At 53.9% G+C, this 27,475-nt stretch overlaps 1 protein-coding gene across 1 annotated transcript; it reads right to left on the minus strand.

Moving 5' to 3' along the window:
• Positions 1–582: 582 nt before the first annotated feature.
• On the minus strand, positions 583–27,475 carry LOC119101162 (nascent polypeptide-associated complex subunit alpha, muscle-specific form). Its single transcript, XM_037224439.1, has 7 exons — positions 27,333–27,475; positions 16,308–16,364; positions 13,342–13,394; positions 5,826–5,853; positions 3,227–3,321; positions 2,797–2,868; positions 583–2,522 (listed from the first exon to the last, which is right to left on the minus strand). The coding sequence occupies exons 2-7, from the start codon at positions 16,336–16,338 to the stop codon at positions 858–860; spliced, it is 1,944 nt and encodes a 647-aa protein (XP_037080334.1). The 5' UTR covers positions 16,339–16,364; positions 27,333–27,475; the 3' UTR covers positions 583–857.

Genomic DNA, 27,475 nt, shown 5'->3' on the forward strand with positions numbered 1-27,475 from the left:
ATAAAAGCGGAAGTGGGCTGTCTGCCCAGCAAAAGGTCTCGTGCAGCTGTGGCGCAGACACCCTCCCCACAGGTGTCACCGCTCTGCCTAAAGCTGCGGGACCGATACACAGGCCTTCATCTCCTGTCGTCAACAGGCAGGAGCGGTGTCTCCAAGACATCAGCGCAGGTCGTCTGCCGTAAAGTCAATCCTCATCTGATCCCGTCGCATTACGCTGGTAACGGGCTCCAGCGCCCCTAATATCACATGCCTTGCAACGTGCCTGTCCGGATGCGGCCGGCTCCGGCGCCCGGCTCACGGGGCGGCCGGCTCCGACGCCTGGCTCCCGGGGGCGGCCGGCTCCGGTACCTGGCCCCCGGAGGCGGCCGGCTCCGGCGCCCGGCTCCTGGGGCGGCCGGCTCCGGCGCCTGGCTCCCTGGGGCGACCGGCTCCGGCGCCTGGCTCCCTTGGGTGGCCGATACTCCATCGGGGGCCGGCTCCTGCGCCCGACTCACCGGGGCGGCCGGCTCCGGCGCCTGGCTCCCGAGGGCGGCCGGCTCCGGCGCCTGGCTCCTGGGGCGTCCGGCTCCGGCGCCTGGCTCCCTGGGGCGGCCGGCTCCGGCGCCTGGCTCCCTGGGGTGGCCGGCGCTGCCACGTGGGCTTCAACATGGCGGAGTCCGCCAGCCACCGCCTCGCGGCAGTCTGGTTTGAAGGCGATCGGATGATTGCCTCAGGGCAGCCCCGGGGCCGACGCCGTGCCAACCCTTGCTGGGCGCAGGCGCGTGTCTGTCGTGTCGTCTGCGCTGTCAGCAAAGCCACAACCCAGTGGTGCGCGCTGAACTGTATCGGGCGACGGCCGTCGACGCCGAGCGCGGCGTTTACATGGGCAGGCTCGCCAGGGAGTAGAGCCCCGCGGAGGGGCCGACGGCCGGTCCAACGGGCCGTGCGGTACGCGACGCCACTGCCGCTGGCTGCGCGCGGTCGGCGGCAGCCACCTCGAATGGTTCGATGCCCCGTAGCTTCTGCTGGATCTGGCTCCTGACCCGGTCGAAGTCGTAGCGGAACGGGAGCTGTGCGGCGGGGGTTGTCGCCGCTACTTCCGCCGCGTTCGTCCCGCGTCCCCGCGCGCCCGCCCTGTCCGTCGGCTTCAGTCGGCGATCCAGGGCGTTGATGGAGCCCTGCCGACCCGCGAGAGGCCGCAAGACCGTCGGTTGGACCGGTCTCGCGTCCAGCACCTGGTCCGGGAAGCCGGCGTCGCCCTCGTCCAGCACGCCGTAGCTCTCGGTGGTGGACGGCAGGCGGCCGGCGCTGGGTGGCGGGCGCCGCTCGTTCGTCAGCGGCAGCAGGTTCATGGGCGGCAGCAGCGGGCGGCGGGTGGTGACCGCCGCCGGGCTGTACTCGTCCACTCTCTGGAACGCCGTCGCAGGGCCCTCGAGGCTGTTGGGCAGGCCGAATGGCAGCGGCGGCGGCAGCAGGAACGAGCTGTCCGTGGCATCGGCGCTCGGCGGCCGCTCGTCCAGGTAGCTGCCGCCTGATGGCGCTGCTGACTGCCGGCTTGCGGCGGACGGGCCGGACTCTGACGCTCCCGGCTCGCCCTCGGGCAGGTAGCTGCGCGCAGCGGGTGGGGCCAGTCCCGACCCGTCTCCCGAGGGTCCAGTGAGTCCCGCGCCTGTCGGCAGGTAGCTGCCCCGTCCGCGGGTCGGGGGAGCCGCGTCGGACCCCCGCGGCAGATAGCCGTCCCGCTCAGTCGACGCCGCGGAACCAACGCCGGAATCTGTGGGCAGGTAGCTGCCCCGCGCGGGCGGCGCGGAGCTCTCCTCGGACTCTACTGGGAGGTAACCGGCCCGGTCCCGTCCAGACGATGCTTCAGCCCCCGACTGCTCCCGAGGGAGGGAGCCGATCCGCCGGCCGAACGGGGCGGCTGCGTCCTGGGGCGGCACGGCAGTCGTCGCCGACGGTCGTCCCCGCTGTCCGCCGTCGTCTCCGCCCAACGTCACCGGTCTCTGCGTGGTGGAGACTTGAGGCGGCCTTTGAGCGCTTCCCACACTGTTCGTGACGCGTGGAGGCGCCGCAGACGGCCTCTGCCCCTCCGCGACCTCGGACGCCACGAAGATGGGCACCTCCAGAGTCAGCAGGTTTGGCAGCAGCGTGCGGATGGCGTCGGTCTTACCCGCTGGGCCTTCACCTCCCGCCTTCTTGCCCCGTCCGCGCTGCCCGGATTCGTTAAGTTTGGTGGTGGTCACGCTGGCCTGCGAGGGGCTGCCCAGCTGACGGCCGCCGACGCCGCCGCCGCCGAGCCCTTGCCGCTCCGCCAGGGGGCGCCGTTGGTCGCCGGCTCCGCTGACCTGGCCAGCCGTCTGCTCTGACCTGGCCTGACCGGCGGTCTGGTCTGACCTGACCTGACCGGCCGTGCGACCAGAGCCGACCCGTGCCTGCACCGGGCTCGAGCGGAACGGACTCGCTGAGCCGATCCTGTTGTTGAGGGAGTAGAAGTCCGGGGACGAGTCGCAGTTGACGTTGAACCACCAGTCGCAGACGAACACCTGCGGGGAGGCGGCCGTCACGCTCGCCACCGGGCAACGACTTTGTGTGGCGACACTGAGCAAAAACGGGGGGCACGTGGTACGGGGCTGGTTTTTGATAAACAAATATAGTTGCAATTGTTGCTGCAACTATCAAGCGAAAACAGTTTTTCCTGGTTTTTCGTAAGTACGCCAAAATAGTAAACCTAAAAAATCAGAGCCTTATGGCTCTTTTTGCCTGCATCATCTTTTGATGCATATATATATATATATTGTGCAGTTCTCTCATACCCACCTTCTGGTTGAAAACAGTGCCTTCCGGACATATGAATGAATCCATGATGTTGGCGTGGCAAATGTGGAAAACCTGAAACATAGCAGATTTGGGTTATTTTCAGTGCTTTCACCGCACTTTGTCTAGTAAAGCTTTCGCCAAAAGATTTCTCAGCACGCAATCATCCACTGCTTAACATTCGCCACAATGCACGAGATACACCAGTCGGCAGTCTCATAACCTTGGCCAGGGATAAAAGGACGCTCGTATGCAGGCTTATCGCCCCGGCCCGCTGACCACGCGGGCTGTTGCTGCCACAGAATCTCCCCGGCCTGCCTCTCGGCTGAATCGCTGGCAGCCAGCGTCTATACAGGATGACTATGACTGTCGGCGTGCCTGTCAGCGGCCGGCGACCTCAGTCCCGGCCGCGCGCGGCTGGGTGGCGGCTCACCTGACACCGGGTCTCCATGTCGGCGTAGTAGCCCGGTCCGTGCACGTCGCACGAGAACGACGTTTTGGGCACGGCCGTATACGTCGGGTACGGTCCTGTTGGCGGAGGAGGGGGGGGGGGGGAGGTCAGCGCGCGGTGTACAGGCCGGTGAGCCGCTGACCCCGGTGCGTGACGCGGCAGGGGACGTCACGGCGCCCGTCTCACATTGTTTGTAAGAGCTTCAGGTGAAGGCCAAAACACCATCCCCCCGGCCACTGGCCCGCATACCTGCGCTGTGCTTTGCATGTGAAATGATAACGCTGAGCGGCGATCACTCACCGATGACGCAATTCTTTTGTATAGGACTCGCGTTGAGCAAAGCACGTGGACACATGTATGCCCGCGCGGTATGCTATGCATATGCACAGCGCGTAATGGATCCGTGGAAAGTGGGGTGGCCTGACAACATGCACGGTAATGTTCGTCGGAACGATGCATCGGCAGTGTTGTTCTAAGTGAGGTCCGTGAAGTACTTTTCGTGATCCGTGAGGTCCGTGAAATACAGTCTGGGTGCCAAGAAACCCGAAATGAGACAACACGTAAAAAATGCCTTGCCTTCCAAAGGACCTGGCGTTGTGCTGCATCCAATCGTGAAGCCAGGTGCAAAACACTCGAGTGCAAAAGGGTGCACCGCCAACAATTCGATAGCGGTCCCAAAGAACAAACCTCCAAGTAACTTAACGAAAAAATATGAGTAAAGTGCCGTTTGATCAGTACTGCTTCGCGTACTGAAGGCCGGTTGCTCGATGAGAATGCGATCTGCAAGCTCACAATGTCGAAAAACCAGGCATTCAAGGCCCTTCTTGCTTATGCTGAGATCAATCGCGATGGGTCATGAGCTTACGGGTGGGAAACTCGAGCTTTGAGCTGGGAAAGCCATCGCCTTTGCACGGATTCCCATGAAAAAATGTCAGCAGGAACACGCCTACCCATCTTGGCGACTTCCAATCGAGGTACGTGCAGACGTTCCCAGGAGCGCGATCGACTGAATCCTGCGCTGTCAACCGAGGCAACGTGGCACGCTGTGGCCGTCATACCCGAATACCGCGTCTATGCGCGGTGCGTTCGCTGATCGCTCGTCGTCCCACCGCTGCCAGAGGCTTCAGAGCTGCTCGGCATCCCTGGGGGACCAGGCACCAGTCCCGGCGACTGGCTGCATCTCCTGCCTGGAGGCTCGGGCGCCCGAGCATCGACCGGCGGCGGGCCAGCCGCGGGGAGTGGTCAGCCAGGTCACTCCCGGGGGGAGCGGTCAGCCAGGTCACTCCCGGGGCGAGCGATCAGCCAGGTCACTCCCGGGGCGAGCGGTCAGCCAGGTCGCTCCCGCAGCGAGCGGTCAGCCAGGTCGCTCCCGCAGCGAGCGGTCAGCCAGGTCACTCCCGGGGCGAGCCGTCAGCCGAGGCACGGCCGCGCCGAGGATGAATTACCCCGGCGCACCGCGCGACCGCTTTTCCACCGCATAAACTTGACCCAGCGGGCGGTCATTAATCACGACCTAGCCGCCGCTGCCGCCGCTGCCGCCGCGCCGGGGATTCCGAGCCGCCGGACGCGACACCGGCGAACGGCTCGGACCGCTGATCGCGCCCGGTGGCCTTCTGTGCAGGGGTGCTGCACAGCGCAGACGCGGCGTCACATGGAGTGGCGGCCCGCGCCGGCCTAGCGTCACACGGAGTCACGGCCCGCGTCGGCCACGCCGGTGCCATGTGAGCAGCTGGGCGGCGGTCGTGGGAGCGACGCGGCAGGCCTGCTGTAACCCGGTTTGAGTGGGGGCTGGGGGCATGACCCCGCGACTGGTTCCTAAAGCGGTGACGGCAGGCGACGCCTTGTAGCGGGCGACCGTGGACGCGCTGTAATAAAGTTGCGTCGCTATCTCGCCGCTGTTAGAGGAGGGGTGTAAATGAGCTCGTGTCATCCGCCAGTGCGTGCGTCGTAAAGCCGCGAGAATGGCATGCCTATGCGCATTTGCCGTGAGAAAGATGTGGGAGGGTGCGTGAAACCTTGACCGTCGGGCGAGACCGTAATCGCGGACAAACCAGTCCTGACGCTGCGTTCACTAGAGCGAACCGGGACACTGGTCCGGTCAGGATCGATTGCCCCAGGTCAGGCGAGGGAAGTCATCCTGGCACGTGTCGTGTGCTCGTCATGAAAGTCAACTAGCCGGGCCTGAGACATAAATTTTCCACGTGCCAGAGGCGACAGCAAGCACGCGGCTGTCACGTCACCGTCCATCTCGAGTTCGATGAGATTCTCACGCAATGGGACCACGTCCGAGATGTCACAGAACTCCCGTGGAGGACCGTACCCAGAACTCATACAAATGACCTCATTCCGTAATCACCGAGCGTCGTCAAACTCTTTCGAAAACGCGCGTGCCCCAGCAGCCGAGTCCAGGCCGTTCCTCTCGCCGGCGGGACCACCCAATGACGACACGCGGACGGCGCGTCCTCAGCCGGCCGACCGGCGGCGTCTCTGGCGTCACTCCACGCGCCTCCGTCAGCCGCCGCCGGCCGGGCCGCGCTCGCCCACCGGCCCCGAGGGGCCCGGCCCACCACCGTCGACTCACCCTCGTCCACCTGACGCCGGGGCCGCACCTGAAACGATGGTGTGGCTGTCAGGGCACGGCCGAGATCACGACACAGCCGGACACGCGTAATCCAGGTCAATCCAGGTCAGGAGAGACCGTGCGTAATGGAAGGAGCCGCGGCGGCGCCCAAGAGCGCTCAACAGGCGCCCAAGAAGCCCGGCTGGGAATTAACGCCGCTCGTGGTGGTGTCAAACCGAGGCCGAGAGGTCACAGCCCAGAGAAATTTGGGCAAATACGGCTATTTGATTGGGTCATTCTGATCACCATGGGTTTATTCCCTGTAACATATTCCGAATACCGTGTTAGCGGTGCGCCCTTGAATCAGAACAAATAATGCACTGGAAACAATACAGCCAGTGACTAATGAACGAAGAGCAGGTTGGGTTTCATCATCGTTATTAATGCTCCATTCCTCGTAAAACTGGTTAGTTAGGCGCAGCAGATTATAAGAGAACATAATGCGCTGAAAGCGCTACTCCGTACTTTTGAATTGCGTTATTTCATCTGCTCAGAAGGTCCTGGCGCGAGGCTTTGGAAAGGATGTGACAGCTCAATGGTCAACGCACTTAGGCCACAGGCATTTTCTCTGAGATGCTTGTTCTGCAGGACGATCCCTTGCAATTGCTTCACCTCAAGCATTTCGTAGTGGACACCCGTACAATGCTTGACCTTAAGCGCCAACGCATTCCTGACCCATGTGCCCCAAAACGTTGGACAGGACAGCACGTGAACGGGCACCCGAAGCTAGTTCCCCGAGTAATGCATGTCCACCAGCGCTGCTCTCGTGTCCCGGCTTGAGTGGTGCCAATCTTCGACAGCACGTCATCACAGCTCCGGTGACACGGAGTAGCCTGGGGACGAGATGGACCTCGCGCCAGAATTGCCTGGCAGTTGCTGTGCTCCTCCGCCCCGCTCGCCCACTGACCCAGCCCCGCAGTTGCTGGGCTGCCGCCCCGTTCGCCCACTGACCCAGTCTCCCGGGTCGCCCAATCACTTACGACGCAGCCAGACATACACTTAACCTGACAGCCAGGCACGAAACTGCTCAGACTGCTCGCGCTGGCGCCGTCTCGCCAGACCCCCGAGCTCGTCACCTGACTGGCGCTGGCAGCCCCAGACTGGCGCCTGACGGCCGGGCCGACGCCAGGAGCCAGCGCACGCTCAGGAGAGGACGCGCGCCAGACAGACCCGGCCGGTGACGTCAGACCGGCTGCCCGCCGGCCGCCATGCTAATCGGGCGCCGAAGAAGGGCGCTCGCCCGTGACCTTCCGAGGTCGGGCGGACGTCATCAGAGACGGCGGTGAGCGGCCGGCCGGCCGGCAGCCGGTGACAGGGCAGCCGGGAGGCGCGCAGCGTCAGCGGTACTGGCCAGCGGAGGGTAAGCAAGGGGAGCTACCAAGGGGGGGGGGGGGGCGCTCAGTCGAGGCATAATCGAGCTGTCCGCGCAATGCTTTGGGTTCATGTGTCTTGAAGACTTTTACGCAGCCAGTCTATAGAGTATTACAGGAAGCAATGACTGAGATGAGTAGGCCGTGATGAATAGCTACAAGCAAACAATTCATTACTGCACGTGAATAAGCGTTACCGTAACCTCTCCGCTGTCGTATCGCTTATTCTTAGCATGGGTTCAGGCGGGGGTCAGTTTGACTCCCCCTGAAGGTTTTTGCAGAATAAGTTCTCCGTGGTGGGGTGTTGCTGCGCCATTCCGATGGATTAGATATATTTTTGGACTGGCGCCCCTTTACCCTGTGTATTGGATGCGAAAGTTAGAAAATTAGACAATAAATTTAGGGTCAAGACTTGTTCTATTGACCTTCAGTTAGGTACGAAGGTCAAACCGATATCAGAACAAAAATCGTTATTTTACTGGAGACATTGCTCTCTGCGGTGTTTTTTATACTGATTGTAACTTGCGCGGCTACAGGGACGTCAATAAACATGTTATTTACGCTTCATGAAGATGAGAGGAGATCACTGACCTAAAATGACCCCAATGAATTTTTAGCAGGGACATACTACCTGTCGTAGCCCCTGACGCTTATTCAACTTCAAATATTAAAACAATCTCGAAGGTTTTTGGTTCCCTTGACCCTCTGAAGGTCAAGCAAGATAACCGACTAAAAGCAACGTCAGTGACCTTTGCTTGGACGAGGCATCTAGGTTAAAGGTGGGTACATGAGTTCTAAGGGCACTTTGCACACCGATCTGGATTTTGATCTTGTTTCACCTTATTTCACCCAAAGGTCATGACTTAGACTTCAGCACTCGACGCCAGTGAGTTCACTTCTTGTACAGACCTACCTACCCTGTGCATTTGAAGAATCTAGCTTTCTTAATGTTGATATCTCACTAGGTCCAGCTGCCGCTCCTTCCCCTTCCTCCCACCCGGGCGCGTTACATTCAACTAACCATCCGTGTGCGTGTCCAAAGGTACCGTCGTGGAAGTTATTGAACATATCAGCCCATTTCAGTGGCTAATTCAAGTTTACGTAGTGGTCTATCGCTTCAGTCTGGAAGCCTTGCACTGATACAAAAGATATGTAGATCCTTAGGCAAACTTAGGTTTTTTGTGATTAACGATATTGCCAAGTCCAGCAATATGGCCGGATAATTGACAGCGGTACACATAACGAAAGACACTGTTGTGATTGTGCGAGATGCACTGGTACAGAAGAAAAGCAATGGAACGGGGTGTGGTTCACAGCTTACGATCCAAACACACGCACAAAGGCGAAATGCCGCGAGTCCTTGTCAACAGTGTACTTAACGCTAATTCCCACGGAGGGGGCGAAATTCTGCAATAATCCCGACTCACCCTCGCAGCTCAGTGGCGTTTGAGATAGCACGTCACTGGTTGCTGGGCGTGGAGGATTCCTGAAGCGGAAAGCTCCCTAAGGATTTGCTTAGTTCCCCCCCCCCCCCCAACCGAACAGCGTGTGCCGCTGAACCACGCATGTGACGCATGCGGCGCAACGAATACGTTAGGGTTTATGACGTCACTTCGGGTCGGATCTGACAGGCAGAAGGTTTGCGGTCTTCATCTCAGCGCAACGTTAGAAATGTATTAAAACTCCTCTCATGGCATGCGCCACGCTAAAGCAAGGGGCGCATCGCTCCCGTGCGTCTTTCTCGTTCTGTGCTACTGAGAAAACGGCGAGGGAGGAGTGGTATGATCCTCCACTCCATAGAGCGACTTGTGATATAACCAGTGCAAAAGAGGCAGAACGCTGGTCCAACGTTTCGGACCACGCGAATACATTGCAGATCAACACGTCGTGGGTGCCTGGGGCGCATGGCCCGCACAATAAACGCCTGTTCCGTCCGACGCAAGCCCAGCGTAGCTCTTTGACGCCATACCTGACCGTGTACAGCTCTCCATATCAGACGTAGCCTTCCAATTGGAGGCCATTTACCAGCATTATTCAGCACTTGGATCGGTAAATTTGCGCGCGGACCTTGGCCATCAGCCGATACATCCCCCAATTAAGCACCCGTCATATTCAACCTGAGGCCGGCCGTGTGGTTTATATTACCATAACTTACCGAGCGCCTCGTCCATTCGTCGACAGCGGAGCAAGGCAGTTGGACGGAGGAGACGGCGGAGATCGGGATCGTGAGTCGTGAATACTGATTGCCGTGAGGGCCGAAGCTGGTCATGCACGTCCGGGTGTAAACACGGATCTGCCCGTTTTTGTGTTGTTCCGAGGGATTTCTGTGAAATTTCGGCAACCAGATCAGATAAAAACGCTAAGCCCATTGCACGGTCCAGACGAAGGTGTCTCTTACAAACCACCGCGGACACCTCGAGGCTTTACGAGCCAAGCGACGGCCGCGATCGGCTGAGTAGTGAGCGATGCCATCTCTTCAGAACAGGCCTGCTTTTTGCTGCAGTCTAAGCCGAGAGGAATCGGGCCAAGAGGACGCCGTAGGTGTGTGAACCAGGTTACTGTAAGCATTAACCACCTAAATTATTTGCGTTTTTCTATCGTGCGTTATCTCCAAATATAAATGATAACAAATTCATCGATTACGTCAAGTGGAATGACCAAGCTTGGCCCGGCCCAGTTCGTCATTTTCACGGTAGATCAGCGTACGAAAGCTATCGGCAGCGAACATCGTGTTCTCTTTAACGGCCATGAGGGACGGACATAACATCCTTTTCCGCCATTGGTCTGTATAGGCTTTCAAATGGCCAGACCAACACGGGGCTTTCAGATTGATGCATGCGCAGTGCAGATAGCAGTCACGTCTGTTGTCACCTCGCGTGTCCCACTTCACATACGTCTTGCTGACCTGACAGTCGATTTTTTCTTGCATACATTCTGGATGGTTTGATAGCAAAGAGAAACCTCGTCGGCGTGCTTCCAACCTTATGCATGCATGCATCATGCATCTCAGATATTCGACTTTTCTCATACATCTGCTATTTCGGACAAAATAATGTGACCTGTGACGGCGTTCGATGAGCACAGCAGACGGAAAACGTGCACGCTGTGAACAAACAACACCGGGTGATAATGGACCCTCACCTCCGTGACGGGTCGTAGCGGTACAATTGCTTTTATTTCACGAGATTTATGCGCAGCAGTTGATGAGCGCTGTAAGATTTACGACTTCATGCATGCATGTTTACTGGTTAGAAATTAACATCATTGGCATGACTGCCTACTTTATGAATTCCGGAGAGTTCTCATGCTTTCTTATCGGCCTCAACAGCTCTGAACTCATAATGCTGAAAAAGACAGGAGCTAAAAGGCCTTTTTGGCTTGTATCACATGCTGTTTGATGATGTTGTAAGTCCGGACCACAAACACGGATCCTCAAACGAGGCAGCTGCATCGGAACTTAGCGTTTTGATCTCTGTCTCTGACAGAGCTTGGGGCAGCCGCGGGTAGATTGGCACTGGATGGATCGCGGTGAAATGATGCCACGCGAACGGACGGTAATTGAAACATTGGCTGCCTCCATCTCAGCGGATCCGATTACCACCCTGGCCGATCGAACCGATCCCAGGCTGATCGATGTCAGTGGCCGACTCGACCATCTCAGCGCTGAAATAGCACTGGACGTCCGGCTATTCTGGGCGCTGGCTTTTACGCGCCTCGCGCTCTGATCGGCAAGCTGACGAGCGACCTCTACGCGCAAGTACTGCGAACACCAGACGCGACCGCCGCGCCCTGCCAGCGCCGCAGACACCGGGGTCGCCCAGCGTTGCAGAGACCGGGGTCGCCCAGTGCCGCAGAGACCGGAGTCACCCAGCGCCGCAGAGACCGGGGTCACCCAGCGGACCGGTGACCCGTCGGCCGCCACGGCCGGCTTCAATGACGGACAGCACGCAGAGCTGGCCTCATTTGCGGTTGTCACCGGTCGTCTGTGGCGGGTGCGGGCGTGCGCCTGGCCAGACGGTGGGAGGCGGGGGAGGGGTTGGGGCGGCCGGGTCGGAGCGAGACCTGACCCCTGACCCAGGACGGTCACGTGACCGGCAGGGCGGCCGTGTCTCAGACAGCATCATCCGTCACCGGCCACTGTCGCGCTCCCTCCGCTCAGAGTTACGCAAGGGTATGGTCGCGGGGCACCAAGGCGGCGCGGGGTGCGGGCTCACTAGGAGTTATTACTGGATACAATATTGCGCATTTGTGCGATATGAGAGGACAAGTCAAGAGGACGGAACATTGTTCAGGATCAATTTTGTGTCGGTATTTGGCAGCCAAAGCTCACGGATCACTTGAGTTATCCGTGCTTTAAACTGGTCGGTACAAACGTAATGCTCAAATCTTCATCGCCAGCAAAGTGCCTACCCTTCGGTTTAGAAGTTCGCAGGTTACGTCTGACGATACAGGGGTTAAGGCCTGAACAACAGGGCGTTTATTTTTTGTAAGTCTACGACGGTGAGGGGTCGGCAGCGCTTCAGCTCGTCTTCCCTCCCACCCACAAACCGGCGGCTGATATCATGGATTGAGTCAAGATATTCACGCTATACATACCGAGACTGAGTAACCGTCCAATCTGTAAGCTTCACGAGCACACATCATGCAAAAGCGTGTAACTTATAGCGCTGCGTCTTCATCTCAGAAATACATCTGCCGGTAAAGTCCTCATTCGGGTTCTTGGACTATATTCGTGTTTATCGCTTCAACAGAGCACGGATGTTTTTGCGCGTCTGAAACGTCGGTGTCACATGCGGAAGCATAGACACAGTCAATGTCCGTAAGGTTCATGAGGAAGAAGTTGATCCTTTCCTGGGGACTGGCGATGGGAAAGTCGACCTTCCTTAAGGGATCGACAAGGGACGAGTTGACCATCCCTAATGGACCGGCGAGAGGGAACCGTCGACACTGGGGAAAGCCGCGCCCTCAGAACGATACATGATCTGTCCTTTTACTGATCCCTGCCAGCCCGGCGTCAAAGGCCATACCATGTTCGGAGAAAGGATGTTGTTTATGTTGCGGCGCAACCGATATTGCCACGAAAACCGACTCGTCTATTCGGCTGAAACATGAGAGACGAATTGAGTTGGATGCTCGCCGCTTGCATCTCGTGGAGTGACCGACGTACGATACCGGCCGTGAATGTCGGGGTGTTCTGGCTCTTCAGCCCGCTGTGCGAATGCTAATTCCCTGCCCCACATCGGTATGCGCGTACGCCATTGCTTTCGTCCATGCGCTGCAGTAACTGCCGCAACAAATTGGTAAAAACAAATCGGTTGGTCATCACCTGCACATAAATCTCCGAGATAGCCAAAGCCTTGTCAACACTTGCGGATCCCCCCACCTTATCGGGAGGATTAGAGGGGGTGGGGGGTGGGGGGGTGGGGAGGCCTGACCGAGACGACGTGGATGCCGACCCACCGGCCGCAGCGGTGCCGCGGTGGCGCTGGGATGCGAACGTTTCGCAACAGCCCGGTGCAGTAGCGTATCATGACAATGGGCCGTGACGCAAGATGACCAGGCCATGGACCTCAACTGCGAGGGCCACTCGGCAAGGGCGCGCTGTTTGCGCCAGGGGGATACCACCACTGACACCCCACTGCGTGCAACGAACGTCAGAAGGAGTACGTATAGCCATTATGCATGACACGTTCATCACAAATAAATGACGGCTTCCTAGTGCCCTGCTTATTAGATCAAGACTGTTCGTCGCGCCCACAACAGCCTAGTCACGTGCCTGGTGAACGTAACACCATAGGTTTTAAGAGCTGGAAGTCCCAACGGTAGAATTCGCCTAGACTGCCGTCAGTGCGGATTTCTTTAAGAAAGAAGAAACGGGGCAATTTAAATGCGCACACACAGGTGGGTCAGATCACTTATAATCGCGATGCCATCACTCCAACTATGAAAACTGCGCAAATACACAGGGCAGGATTGACATGACAATCACGATAAAGGGAAAAGTTCACGAGGCTTCATTCTCTGGAAGAACAATGGAAGCCAAAGGGCAGTGGTATCTTACACGATTACACAAAAAGTGAAGGGACATTTAAAAGAAGAGTTTTCACCTCGTCTCCGCTGCACACGACTGGAGTGAAGCCAGGAAATATGACCAGAAGCCCTGAAACAAGAGGAGAAACGTGGTTACCATTGCATTAAGGCCAATGAGAACACGATGACGCATTACGCGATAATCAGACGGTGAGAATGTCATCCTCATGGATACGGCTGCGATAAGTCCATACATACCATGACCTTACAAGAGCGACGAAAAGGGTACCATGGAAACATACGTGCGAACAAGAGATGACAATCCACCGCTACTTATTACAGTGGTAAAGACATTACCGTACGTACGAGTCCATTTGATAAATATCGCCAGGTGGTAATTCCACGATAGCTCACGACAAAATTTGACTAATGATGCAGAATAGATTATTCATGCGTTGTCGATAACGTGGCTCAAGCGACTAATGATTCACGTAATGAACACCTTAGCCGTCTGTCGGTTAAGGTTACGCCGAGCGGATAAGAAATATAACTGGGCTAATAATGGGCTATTAACTCTGGCATCATATAGGGTTCAGGGACTACACACTCGGCCGGGGGAGATGTCTTCTTGACTCAGTGTAATGGTGATTCTACACATGTGTGTTTGTAATTATCTTGAGATGATAACAGATGTCACAAAATTGTTTGTGACATGATGAGCAGGGGCTATCCATCATTCATGATCAGACAGTTTGCAGTGTATAGACACTGAAATTGGGCGCGGGTACGCATACAAACAGCACATGCAGCCCGTTGATCGTAATGTAAGCGCAAATGTGTGTCCCGCGTTTGGACTTTTCATCGTTAGGCCAGACGGGATCCCTCCGGCATGTCTGCTTGGCCTTCGATGCGGTTTATTTCACACTGGTTGATGCCGATTCCGCGGCATTCGATGACGTCCGATGGCATTCGAGCCCACACCGCCTTGCAGTATGGGGTCGAGTACTAATCCAAATTACCCCGGTTGAACGACCCGGAGGAGTTAGTTGTGCGTAACTGTTAGTGGTAACTGGTAACCAGTGATAAAGACCCTGTGCCAAACTTTCCGGCCCACTTTCTGGCGTCACTGTTATTGAACAGCCGGCGAACCTATATACTGCCCCGAAGCATGGATAATATGCGGGGATCTGCACAGCCAATTTCCTCCCCCTCCTCGTCCTCTGAGCTCAAATCAGGCCCATAACACAATGCCAACAGTTGCTCAGCACTCTTGCACAGCCCAATACTCCGCGCAAGAAGATAATGGGATGATATATGTCAGTGTATCTCCACGTTGTTGCATATTTGTGGTATTAGGCGCCAGTTAACAGGCACATGCAATCCGACAGGCATTCTCATTAGCGCTTATGCACGCATCAGTCCATTGTGTCTGCTGTTGGCCATCCATAAGCTTCGATCTTATGTTGCACATGCCAAGCGGAAGAGAGGCATCCATTTAAAAACGCGCCTGATACCCTGGCGCTGGATAATCTGCCTATTCTACCCCATTCATTATCTCGCGCGCGTAATCTTGCATGCCTGCACGCACCGGCGCGCCGGCTCCTAGCATGGCCGGCAACCGTTCGGCAGGGATACGTCGCGGGTCGTTCCGGTTCTTGAACCCAGCCTGCACACAAGCCTACAGAATATTTCTTTATTTATGTGGGCATACATACGAACAATGTGTATACCATGCTCACTCGATGAGCGGAGCGGTTCAAGGAGGTTTTACACGGGCCAACAGTGGCACTGCGACGCGGCAATGCCTGTCGGAGCGTTTTTCGATGGGATTTTGACGCGGCGGCAGGTTTCCAGTCGTCATATCTGTGCAATTTTTATCCATGTGTATCGCTACACTTTTTTGTCAATTTCAAGATATAATGTGCCTTAAGGTAGCCCTCGTGAAACTCGTGATCATTTTCTGTCGGTAGCGTCCCGTGTGCGCTAGTTTTGTCAACCGTCGCCTTTATTTTCCATGACATTCGCGCAACAGTTGATTGTAAGAATGCAGCTGAAGCAGACTAAAAGCATATAAATTTACCCACACTGAAATGGCTGTTGGGTCATAATGACACAAACCCTTGACTTCTACAATGAACCGACGGCTACTGAAGCCCCGTCAGGAAGACCGCCTCTGATGAAGCCCCAGCGAGCCTGCTGATTGTTCGACGGTCCGCTCTAGGGTAAAGGTGGCCTGCAATGCCGGTTGCCGCCCGCCTCTGATGAAGCCCCAGCGAGCCTGCTGATTGTTTGACGGTCCGCTCTAGGGTAAAGGTGGCCTACAGTGCCGGCTGCCGCCCGCCTCTGATGAAGCCCCAGCGAGCCTGCTGATTGTTTGACGGTCCGCTCTAGGGTAAGGGTATTCTGTAATGCCGGCTGCCGCCCGCCTCTGATGAAGCCCCAGCGAGCCTGCTGATTGTTCGACGGTCCGCTCTAGGGTAAAGGTGGCCTACAGTGCCGGCTGCCACCCGCCTCTGATGAAGCCCCAGCGAGCCTGCTGATTGTTCGACGGTCCGCTCTAGGGTAAAGGTGGCCTACAGTGCCGGCTGCCACCCGCCTCTGATGAAGCCCCAGCGAGCCTGCTGATTGTTCGACGGTCCGCTCTAGGGTAAAGGTGGCCTACAGTGCCGGCTGCCGCCCGCCTCTGATGAAGTCCCAGTGAGCTTGCTGCTTGACGGTCCGCTCTAGGGTAAACGTGGCCTGCAATGTCTGCTGCCTGGCGTCGTGGTGTTTTTACCCTCCGCGGGCACTTCGTCCAGCAAGCTGTATTTCAAAAGCTGACAGTTTTTGGGCCCATGCTGCAGACATGGGCCTTTTTCTGGGTGGGCTACTGGACGACATCCCCGGCCTCCCGGCGGGCCGCAAGACATAGTGAGAAATAATTATCACCATTTGGAGCAATACTTAATTACAAGAATCTGGGAGGTAAGAGCAAAAGGTCATCAGGCGCAAACAATTACAGCAGGCGACTGTGATGAATCTGGAGCTACCTCCAGTTACATACCTAAAAGCCAGGTAGATATAAATCGATCCATCTTAACTGGAGACCGCGGAAGGGCACCTGGAACAAAAAGGGCGCATCAGTCTAATGACAAAACAGCTACGTGTCAGTAAAACAATGCCGTTCAGCCACAAGCCAATTCATTTCGTCATTCCATACGGACAGATGCAGCGATTCGGTGTCAATTCAGCCACCCCAGCGTGACACGGTCGTCGCTGCACCCTCCACCAGCCGCACGGCTGTCCTCAGCTGTCGCGATCTCAGCCTTTCGTAAGCATGATCGTAGAACCGCACCGTCGTGTCTGCGCCACCTGCTCCGGGGATGCATCTAATTTCTGCGCGTGCTCGGCCGACGCAGCGTATTATGCAAGCAGAACAGCGCCCGCAGCATGTCCCACGCCCACGAGCCCCGTTGGGAAACGTCACCGAGTGCACAGAAGGAGAGGGCCAAAGGTCAGAGCGCAGCCGCGCGGTTCATCGCCCGGGGCGGAGGGACGCGCGCTCGCGCGCGCCGACTTGGAGTCTCGCCAATCCTCCGGACTGAATCACGCCCGGGCGCGCACGTGCACACGCGTGGGGCGCGACAGGTGGCGTAATTCGAATTTGTGAGCGATATTGGTGATGATCTGAAGCGTGGTGTCAGGAGGTCACTGTCGGAGGCTTCATCGTTTTCTCGGTGGCATCAGCCACCCCTTCGGAAAGCCTGAGAAACGGCTGCATTGGGTACATGGTCGGGTGCGAATGATCCTGTCGTGGACAAGCCAGACATTCGGGTAATACACCTTTGGACAGTGGGAGAAATCAACGAAGAGCGGCGGATAAATAAACATAGCGAGGCCAGTTGATCTGCATGTATAAAGAGCGGACAAAACATGGTGCCTGAAATCATTCCTCTCGAAAGCCTGCATGTGCTTTTTTACTGTTTTCACGAGAGAGGAATACCCGCGGCTGAAGCTCTTAGACCACGTTAAACAGAGTTAGACGTATGGCACTTGCCGCCTGCTGTCGGTTGGTATATCTAGCATGTTCCAACAGTAATGTGTCATCCTTGATGCCGTGCCTCGGCGTGAGTCCGAGCGCCCTCGGTCCCGTCCGAAGTAGTTACTAGTTCGGTTTGTGCCTATAGTCGCATGTCAAGTGGCATATTCAGCGGTGAATGCACCGGTGCTACGTGTCATACCTACCCCCCGCCCCTTAGCCAATTTCGCATGCTTTTATATGGATGCGAACGAAATTTGGGTAGTTAGAAATCATAGTATGAAAGTCATAGCAACTATATTGAAAGCACACCATGCTGTAATACGTCATGTAAGAAACTGAGAGCGCCCACGACGTGCTAACATTGGGTTCACGGCAGTTGTTAGCTATCCCCCATTGGGGAATCCTGCATACGTAAATGTCTACGCCACTGCATGTCTCAATGCCCTGCTCTGCCCTCCCCGGGGTGTCACTTTGTAAACTTTTGGGGGCTACTGAGCCCCCTGCCCCCAATGCTGACTTCAGAATCTCAGAGCTCTGCTAAACTCCCTCCCCCAATGCACATGGGCAAAAAGGACATGTTAGGTCAGTGAAATGCAGCAAGTGTCTGAACTGCTGGCACACTAGATAGCTAAATGCGTCATCATCAATAGCATCATCATCAGATATCCTCATTATCACTATCACATGGGTTTCGACTTTCGGAATTAAATGTTGAAAATTTTCAACACTGAGGAATTGAGGAACTCATTCCTCAATTCCTCAATGTCAGATCAGTTTTGAACCGATATCCTCATTATCACTATCACATTGGTTTCAAACAGGCATCTATTCCTCAACATCAAATCAGTTTTCAACCGAGCACATTTTGGGGTTCTAATTTTAACGTCAGGGACGCCATCAAAGTGGCCAAAATCCCAAGAGAAATCATGATTTGGGGCAGGTTTGACCAAATTTATGACTTCAGCCCCCAACCGATTTTAGACGGTGGCACTCTCAGCCCCCCCATCTTGACCGAAGCCTTGACATCTGCACTAATCCCACTAGGCTGTGAAAGTAGCGGAGTGGTTCGGTGGGTCTGAGGCCAAGTTCCAGCCAACCCTGGCCACTCTGCTTGGCTCCGGATCCGCACATTAATGCGAACCGCGGCAACAATGACAATATATCTGTGAATAAAAGACGCGGACACGCGGCGGTCAATGTCAGATCAACGAACTGCCTGGAGCACAAAGTAAGCTGACACGAGAAGATCCGAGGACAGGCTCAACGTGTCGTGCACACCCGATAAAGATGATGCCGATTGCACGAAACGTGCGTGTACATTCACTGATGTCATATATATATATATATATATATATATATATATATATATATATATATATATGTGTGTGTGTGTGTGTGTGTGTGTGTGTGTGTGTGTGTGTGTGTGTGTGTGTGTGTGTGTGTGTGTGTGTGTGTGTGTGTGTGTGTGAGAGAGAGAGAGTGTATGTATGTGTGTGTGTGTGTTTGTGTGTGTCCTATGTGATTCTTGGGCTTGTAACAGCGCATTGTCGCAAGTGTAGTAACTAGTGAACAGTTACATCCTGAACAGGTGTATGTGAGAACATCCGGAGAGTTGCGAATCAAAGGATTCCGGCTCCGCCTTCCTGGGGTGCACCCTGATGGAGACATGGCAGCAAGCACGGTCTTAGTGCTGAGGCCCAAACCTCTGCCAGTGACGGACGTTCTCATTAGGCGATCCACCGCGGACAGCACGTGGCTTCAAACCCTTTGAGAACCCTGCCGACTCACGCGACAAACATCGGATCATTTGGTGAACCAGAGACCGAAGCAGTAACAATAACACAAAACACAACAGCTTTTGATGGGGAGAAGAATGGTTGTTAAATCGCTTGCGTTTTTGACGTTGTTTAGCATGAAGGAAATTCCCACCGGCCTTCGCTTTAATGAGCCCTGGAGTATAACGGTACGAATTGTGTTGTTTAGCGCCGCGCCCCGCTCTGCCGCGGCCTACGTCGGATCGACCTCCGTTGTTTTTCACAACTCGGGTCTCCACGCTCAGTCGACGGCCGTTTCAGGTAAAGTTTACAGTATTTTCGCCGCCTAATGTGGGTGCGGGATGCACATCTCGCAACAAGTACAGCTGGAAGGGGGCGCACACCATGCGACATTCTTGACACATCCCTGGTGAAAGACCTTTGTCGGGAGATCCGTGTCTCGATGCGGCCATAGTGAGTTGCATCAGTATACCATGCTCGTCTGTGATCAAGCCCGGGGTGTTGGACGAACTGCAGCCGATGCGACTGAAGGTGGGTCGGACCTTCACCACCAAGACAGGTGAGGTGAGGTAGTTTCTTACCTCATCACATTCCTGACAAAAAAGAACGCGTTATCGGGGTCAGTACTGCACATTACCCCTGAGAGGTACCCGGTCCAGGCTCCGTCGTAAGCCGGCGCAATCGGCCGCGAGGGGGAGAGAAAGGAGGGGTGAGCGTGCGTTGACCAATCGGCACCGGGTCGGGGGCCGTCGGTCAGGAGGCAGGCGCCTGCGAGGTCGACAGTCGCTCGACCATGGCCGTGGACAGTTACAGCGTCGGCCTGTCATCTGATAACGAGATGATGGCGATGTTTATCGGATGGCATCGACGACACGACGCCGTTCAGTGTCGTGTGTCGTCTGGAGGCGGCGGCGGCGGCGGCCGGCTCAGCCGGGGCAGGCCGTCAGGCGGGAACGTTGGGCCGCCGGCCCGCTCTCGGTACGTGTCTGGCCATGAAGGCGGTGGAGGGGGGGAGGGGGGGGTGGGGGCACGCGGGCCTTTGACTGATCCGCCCGCTGTAGCAGACATCGCTGAGCTGGGAAAGTGTGTGAAGTGATAAGCTGCAGATAATCTTGTTTTGTGTGCTCATATTTCCATCGGAATGTCGCTGGGCTAGTTTAACACAATTAGCCCGACAAACCAGCATGCAGCAGGTGGGAGACAAGAGTGGTGTTTCCATCTTACAAGAGCCGTAATGATGCCGAGCCGACAACGAACAGAAGGCGAACGGAGTGACGCCATACAAAATCTGACACTCTATCACAACTAACAGCGGCGGCACTTTCCCTTCACTCCTAGACTCGCGTAACTAATGGAAAAGTGCCCGTGAGTCGAAGAGAGAGTAAACAACGAATTACACCGTATTCAGACGCATTGAAATAACCCACTCTGCCAATAAATATCCACGCTGTGATTTCGGAGAGAGTGAAGCTTTTCGTCACACGTAGTTGTCGTTAAAAACTATGCGTCAGCCCGTACACATTTGTAAAAGCTAATAGCGTATGTCAACCGGAAGCTTTCTTCTCTGTTGCACTTTGTTAGCTGGGTTGGCGAACGGGTAGGTGATGAGACGAGCGCTTGTGCTTTAATTTTAGGGGGATGCTATGGCCTTTTTGCGCCCTGATTTCTTGGCTGTTTTCGTTCGTAACCTTTACAGCAACTGGATTGATTTTTTTAGATGTGTTGAAGGATGTCTGTTATATGGGTTAGAATTAACGCTGTGCTTAAAATCATTGTGCGGGCTTCCTTTCCTGTAAAGGAGTATATTTATTTCAGCTTATTATAGGTCAGAGTACTGTTAGAGATACGCCGCAGCTCATGCAATCCGCTATACTACCTTGGTAATTTCTAGCGGCACATCGCGGACACCAAACCATATTTACGAAGAAACTGAGTATTTGTATTTAAGGCTGTTGCCCGCTGCTTCAGTAAGGAAGAGTTGACTTCATCACCCTTTGAGAGCGATTTACGTTTTCTATCTACCCAACGATCTACTGTTACAGTAGGAACTGTTGGTTGCGCGGCATAAAAATATAAAAAAATCAAGGAGTTGGATTCCATAGTTCATTTATGCATGTTGGCGTCTTAAAAATAGGCAATATTAGGTTAGCTGATTGACCAGATGTTACTCAGTTGGCATCATCGCGCATTTAAGAGTGGTCTTTTGTGCGGACGAAGCCATTTCAAGCAGAATGCTGCTACTATTGGGCTTTCACCCTTTTGATTTACCTACCTTTAGAAATCACTCATCTTTTATGACGCACGTACAGTCCCTTTACACACTGAGCACGTGTTCGCAGAAATGCCGTGAGGGTATGGGCTGTCACGATTTTTTGGGACTATTGCCACAAGGGACGCAGTCGGGTTTTCTTAAGAGAGGGGCCTGGAGCTCGATGAGCACGCATCACAACCGCTTTTTAACTTTCTGTCAGGGGCCATCTATGGTGGAAAACGAAAAATCTGGGCCCGGGCCCTCTGCCACCTGTGGCTGCGCCTCTGGTTTTTCTCCCACGTGGTATCCCGTGCGTTCTGTAGCGAACAGCGATATTTTTAAGTATTCTTGATTGACGTCTTCTTGATCACTAGATTATATTCTTCTGTCTTGGAACAAAAAAAAAACGTCATCTAAGTTTCTTCATATCACGTTGGACTGAAATGTGCATTTAAGATAAAGAGAATGCCAGGGTACCAATAAAATGTAGCTGCCAGCCCAGGGGTGCGTGGCAGCTTATCACGGTATGAGGCATATTGCAACCCTCAAAAATTTTACCTATATGCAAGAATATTAAATTGTATACATACCCATGAAGGTTGAGGCGAGACTGGTTTTTCTCAATTTCACGAATTTTTTTCTCAGACCAATGAAGTCGAAAACAGCACGATAGTTTCCCCCACTGTGATGTGGTATAAAGATATCCATGCCGGTGTCAAAACGCGTCTTGCGAACATGTTGAAAAGAAACTATATTGCCCCCCTCCATGTCTCTGTTATAACTAAAAAGCTAAACATTCACTAAACGTGTGTATGACTGTCCTAAGTAAAAGCACATATGCATGCAGATGGAACCGTTGTTGTTGTAAGAACATAATCTCTATGCTGAGGTGCTGTTGAGAGCCCTGTATGCGGGAAAGTCATGGCCGGTGGGCGACGGCTGGGAGTCCGGCCGCGTCGGCAGGCTCTGCTCGCGGGCACCTGGCAGGTTCCGCTCGTGCACTCCAGCCGCTGCCCCCCCCCCTCCCCTCCCCTCCTTCTCCTTGGCCGGTGCATGAGTCAGCTGACTGAGCTGGCGGCACGAGCTTTGCAAACATTCGACTTAAACGGATTGGCCCAAATCATAGGCAGGTGATTCCTCGGCGTGACTAAACCAGCTGTGCACGGCGACGACAGCCTACTCATTGCGAGTCACTCTGCCTGCGCAAATAAACGCTTGATAGCCGTCTTGTCTCCGTTAGCAACTATGCATTTCACTATGATTTCATTCTTTGCCTACTGAATATAGAACCTGCATGAGGATACGGAATTGATGAAGATCCATGAGGTTCATTCATTTAGCATGGCTCATTAATAACCGATGATACATGACAGTCTCGAAAGTTTTTCTCCGGTGTATGAATACACCCCTTCTGTGCATTTTTTCTTCTTCAAAGGATAACCCTTTGTCTTTCATCTTTTCATCTTTTCTTTTCTTTCCAAAACCATCGGACGGACAATGCATGTTGTTACGTATATGTGATGACCGGGGGCTTCCCGGTATATTGCATGAGGATTACTGTCATTCTTATTTATCTCTTCGTCATCGACTTGTATTGGACTATGCCAAGGAGCAACAGGTTAGGCTTTTTTACAAAACATCCAGGAAACATTCGATAAAGAATGTAACGTTCAGTGCCGACGTGAGGCTAAATGGTTATTTGTCTTTGCCAAGCCGGCTTCGATCCCGTCTCGGGTTCTCCGTCAGGTTAGGCATGCGACCATCTTAAAACATAAGATACCATCCATAAGAACAGTCGTTCAACATTGCTCTTGTTGGTCGTGTACAGTGTAGTAAGCGGTCGCATTCATGACCTGAAGACAAACCCGTGATGTGCTGAAAACTGGTTTTGCAAAGCATATGGCCATTTCGCTTCACGTCTGTTGACAAGTTGCCGTTCTTAGTTCCTACCTCTGAGGCTATGAATTATTCAAAGAAGACATTTTATTGTTAAAATTATTCGGCTCCAATCGCTTGTATACGATGTCGCTGCCCAGAGTTGATTGTACGGTTGACAGCTCCATGAAATATTTCAGCATTATAATTATTTTAAAAATTGAGGCACAACCGTTTCGGTATTTCTGGTGGCTAAAGCAAACAGCCCTGCGATACTTTGTATCAAACCAGCATTTGTAATTTGCTGCAGTCACTGCGTAAAGGAGCCGATACACCCTTTGTGACGGGGGGATAGACAACAAAAAACATACATATTAACAATGTTTGTTAAGTTCCACCCACGTCAGCAAGCCGGCATTCAATTTTCAATGTCTGAATGCCAGCAAGCCATCACTGATGCTCAATACATGAATATCAAGCTGGGAATGGCAGAAACACTTACGCTTTAAAAGAAACTGAAAAGACTGAGTGAAAGTGCATAAATCTCCTCGAATAGCCAAGTATTACCTCTCACGAACTTTGATTAGGAATGCTAGAAGCAAGGGTTCTTAACTGTTCAAAAATGTGCTCATTGTCATGCAAACACTTAATGCCTGGGGAAAAATTCCACCACAATCTTAATCCTTCGTTGTTTTTTTCTGTAACCAAATGGTGCGCTTCAGTGAGAAAGGAAAAAACTTCACTTAACGAGCATTAAACGTAGGGGCGCCCATAGCCCCAGGTGTTTGTCGCGTGATGTCCTTGTATTGCGCCTTCATCAACGCATGAACAGCCGAAACATGCAGCAATCTCCCGACTACACTGGCTCATCTCGACAGCCAGTTCCGCCAGGCATTGATTAGCCACTCATCGCCGCGTCCAGTGGCCTTGCCGACGCGTGACAATCCGATTACACAAGACCTCAATGCCACCCTGAGTTAAGGGTGGGACGACAGGGCCCGTTAGTACGCCAGGTGCATGGAAGTGCACTGTACATACGTCAGTGAACAACTGTCGTGTGGACTGTGCGCAAGCCTCCGGCGACCAGTAAACGCTGCCGCTCGCCCGGCCATCGGTCGGACAGGCGTCATCGGCTTCTGGCCGGCTGCGAAAGCCTTGGATTTGGTCGGGCTCTTTTATCTACCTGGTGGGTTGCGAAATCTGGCTTAATCTGTTACCCTATCCCGGGAAGCGGTATGTTGAGTGCTTATCACGAAAAAAGGCTTTGGGTCATGGGTGCTCCACGCCAAAGGCATCCCATAGGGATTTTATGTTTTATGGTGATCCACTCGCTCCGAGTTTTGTCATTGAAATGAGGAGGCGTGGCGTTTGGGGAAAACACGTGGCGTTCACTCCATGCCTTCGGTCCGATCACGTCGTCCATCCCTCTCTGTAAGCGGGTTGGATCGTCTGGCGGATTTATTGGATGACCAGGATGAATTCTGCTGTGGGCATGGCGTAAACCCACGCCTTTGGAGGGCAAAGGAGTTGCATTTAATGCTATTTGTTCAAGGTTTCCCGGCCGTTGTTTTTGAACCGTCTTAAAAGTCCCGAAGTTTGGCTCCCGGCCCATACCCTCGCCATTATCAAGCCCAGTCAATGGAATCCTGAATGGGCTTGGAGCGGCATGTTCCGGCAATTCGATGCGTTTTTGCTGCCGGCAATCAATGTGAAATAGGTTTTAAATTCCAAGTCCCAAGGCATCAAATTGATTTGAAGCGCTACACTCAGGTGAAGAAATGTAACAAATATGAGCAGTATCAGCATGAAAATAGTGAGTCCAAAGATCAAAAGGCGGTGGCACTCCTTGCGTTTTATCTCATGGTATATTTAAAGTTTTAACGATTCTGAAGAATGGGCACGACTCAAACCATTGTGTACCATCAATGCAATCATAATTTAGCACTACAACGCTGTTTTATCAGCAACTCTTGGTATATTAAAGGTCCTGTACATGACGCAAGGACTTGGGGCTCATAATGTCGAAACATAGGTACTTAGCTTCAAACTTTCGTGTGTTTCGATTTGTAAAGATATTTCCTGATTTGAGAATATTAAGTAAGGCATTGGATTTGTTTAGATCTCAACATAATTTCAGCAAAAGCAAACCGCAATGTCAGTAAACGATGTTTAGTTTGCAGCAAAGAAGCGTTTTGAGAGCATACTGTGCACATCTTAGTCATATTCGTCAGATCCTGGACATTATACATAACGTTAAGCCTCAACGATATCGCACTGAGCTAACACAAGTTTCTTTTGACCTAGGTCACCCTAAGTCCTCTCCTGGACAGAATGACGTCCTTTTCTCTACACCTTGCATTATAATCCGTGAAATCGTTATAATTGTAGCATTACACTTATTTCACGTTGGCCGTTGTACTTTTAAGCTATTTGCCCCCGCCTGAACGTACGACACATCTTGGTGCGTTGCTTATAACTGGTATAGACCGACATTCGAAAATAACGAATAATCCTTGCTTGGACAAACACCACAAATGTTCGATATGTTGCCATACAATCCCTCCACACCCTTCTTGCATAACATAACAGTTCACCTGTCATACTGATCCTACACAGCACCTATCCTCATTTCGAGTGATGCTTAAAGAATAACTGTTTAATTTGAGAGCATCGGTCCATGCGATGCACTAAATATAATGCAACGAATGTCTACCAAAAATCCACACACGAAAGCTTAAGCTGGACCCATCGGGTTTCTATGGATTAGCACCAGACGATGGATTTGCATGGGCCGAGAGCACCAATGACCATAATATCCTTGGCAGTTGCGATGAGCACAGTGCCGTGCTGATGTTCGTGTTCTGACCTTTCAAAAAGAAAGCGATCAGGGACGCCTGACATAAGCTCGGATCCGAGGAAGGACATGCGATGCAACATCCTGATCTTCAAGAGCTTAGGTCTTCCGTCGAAACGAACACGTGCATTAAAATGCACGAGGCCTCAGTTTCATTTCCTCTTGTCTCTTGAACATTGTTGTGTTTTAAATAGCACATCCTGCTCGCAAGATTACATTTTGGTTATTCTTTTAAATATAAAAAGTTGGAAAGGGATTTTCACTGCCTCAGGAGCTCGTTCAGTATTTGTGGGAAGGAGGATTTGGGGTAGTGACATTTTGATACGTCTTTTTCTTGCACCACGACCAACATGAGCCTGGTGCAAAATTCCCAAAATGCTCCGAGTGGTCAAGGCTGACCAGCAACTCCGCGGATGCGCGTTTTAGGGAGCTCCGCGCCCGAGGGTCGGGGCCCCCGAGTAACCCCGCGGGTACTCGTGTTAAGTGGCTCCACGCCCGAGGGTCGGGCCCCCGAGTAACCCCGCGGGTACGCGTGTTAAGGGGCTCCACGCCCGAAGGTCGGGCCCCCGAGTAACCCCTCGGGTACGCGCTTTAGGGGGCTCCACGTCCGAGGGTCGGGCCCCCGGGTAACCCCTCAGGTGCGCGCTTTAGGGGGCTCCACGCCCGAGGGTCGGGCTCCCGAGTAACCCCTCGGGTACGCGCTTTAGGGGGCTCCACGTCCGAGGGTCGGGGCACCGAGTAACCCCTCGGGTGCGCGCTTTAGGGGGCTCCACGCCCAAGGGTCGGGCCCCCGAATAACCCCTCGGGTGCGCGCTTTAAGGGGCTCCACGCCCGAGGGTCGGGCCCCCGAATAACCCCGCGGGTGCGCGCTTTAGGGGGCTCCGCGCCCGAGGGTCGGGACTCCCAAGAAACTCCGCGAGTGCATGCTTTAATGGATTCCGCCGGAGGGATCTTACGTCAGCATTCGTCACTGGAGCTCCATAATATTCATTGGGGTGGGTGATGACCACGTTCTCAACAACCTGGAGGCTTTCTTCCTTTTGGACAACTTTTGATTATTTGGGTTTGTCACTGACGGACAGAGCTTAACAGTGTGTGTTGGGGGGTGGCAAGACTCTGCAAGAATAATGCCAGCAATATAAGACTGAGCACGCTTGCGGTCACATCTCATTGAGCGGATCAGTAGAACTAAGTCACTGCAGGTGCAGTTATTCACTTGTATTCTACATCCGCCCATTCCATTCTTTTGTGAGCTTCCGTACCGACATACAGCTGTCAAACAATGCACTCACCGGTTATCTGTCGCGGCGTTCCGTCTCACTGGCGCACGGAAGCGCGGGTCTGTTGCTTTAACAGGCCGCCGTGATCTCCTGGAGGGTCATCGCCCGTGCGAGCCCCACTCGAGCCGTGCTGCACGTGCCGCGTTCCACGTGTC

Source organism: Pollicipes pollicipes, unplaced genomic scaffold (genome assembly GCF_011947565.3).
Source record: "Pollicipes pollicipes isolate AB1234 unplaced genomic scaffold, Ppol_2.1 Scaffold_4881;HRSCAF=5763_pilon_pilon_pilon, whole genome shotgun sequence".
In the NCBI taxonomy this organism is placed as follows: Eukaryota; Metazoa; Arthropoda; class Thecostraca; order Pollicipedomorpha; family Pollicipedidae; genus Pollicipes; species Pollicipes pollicipes.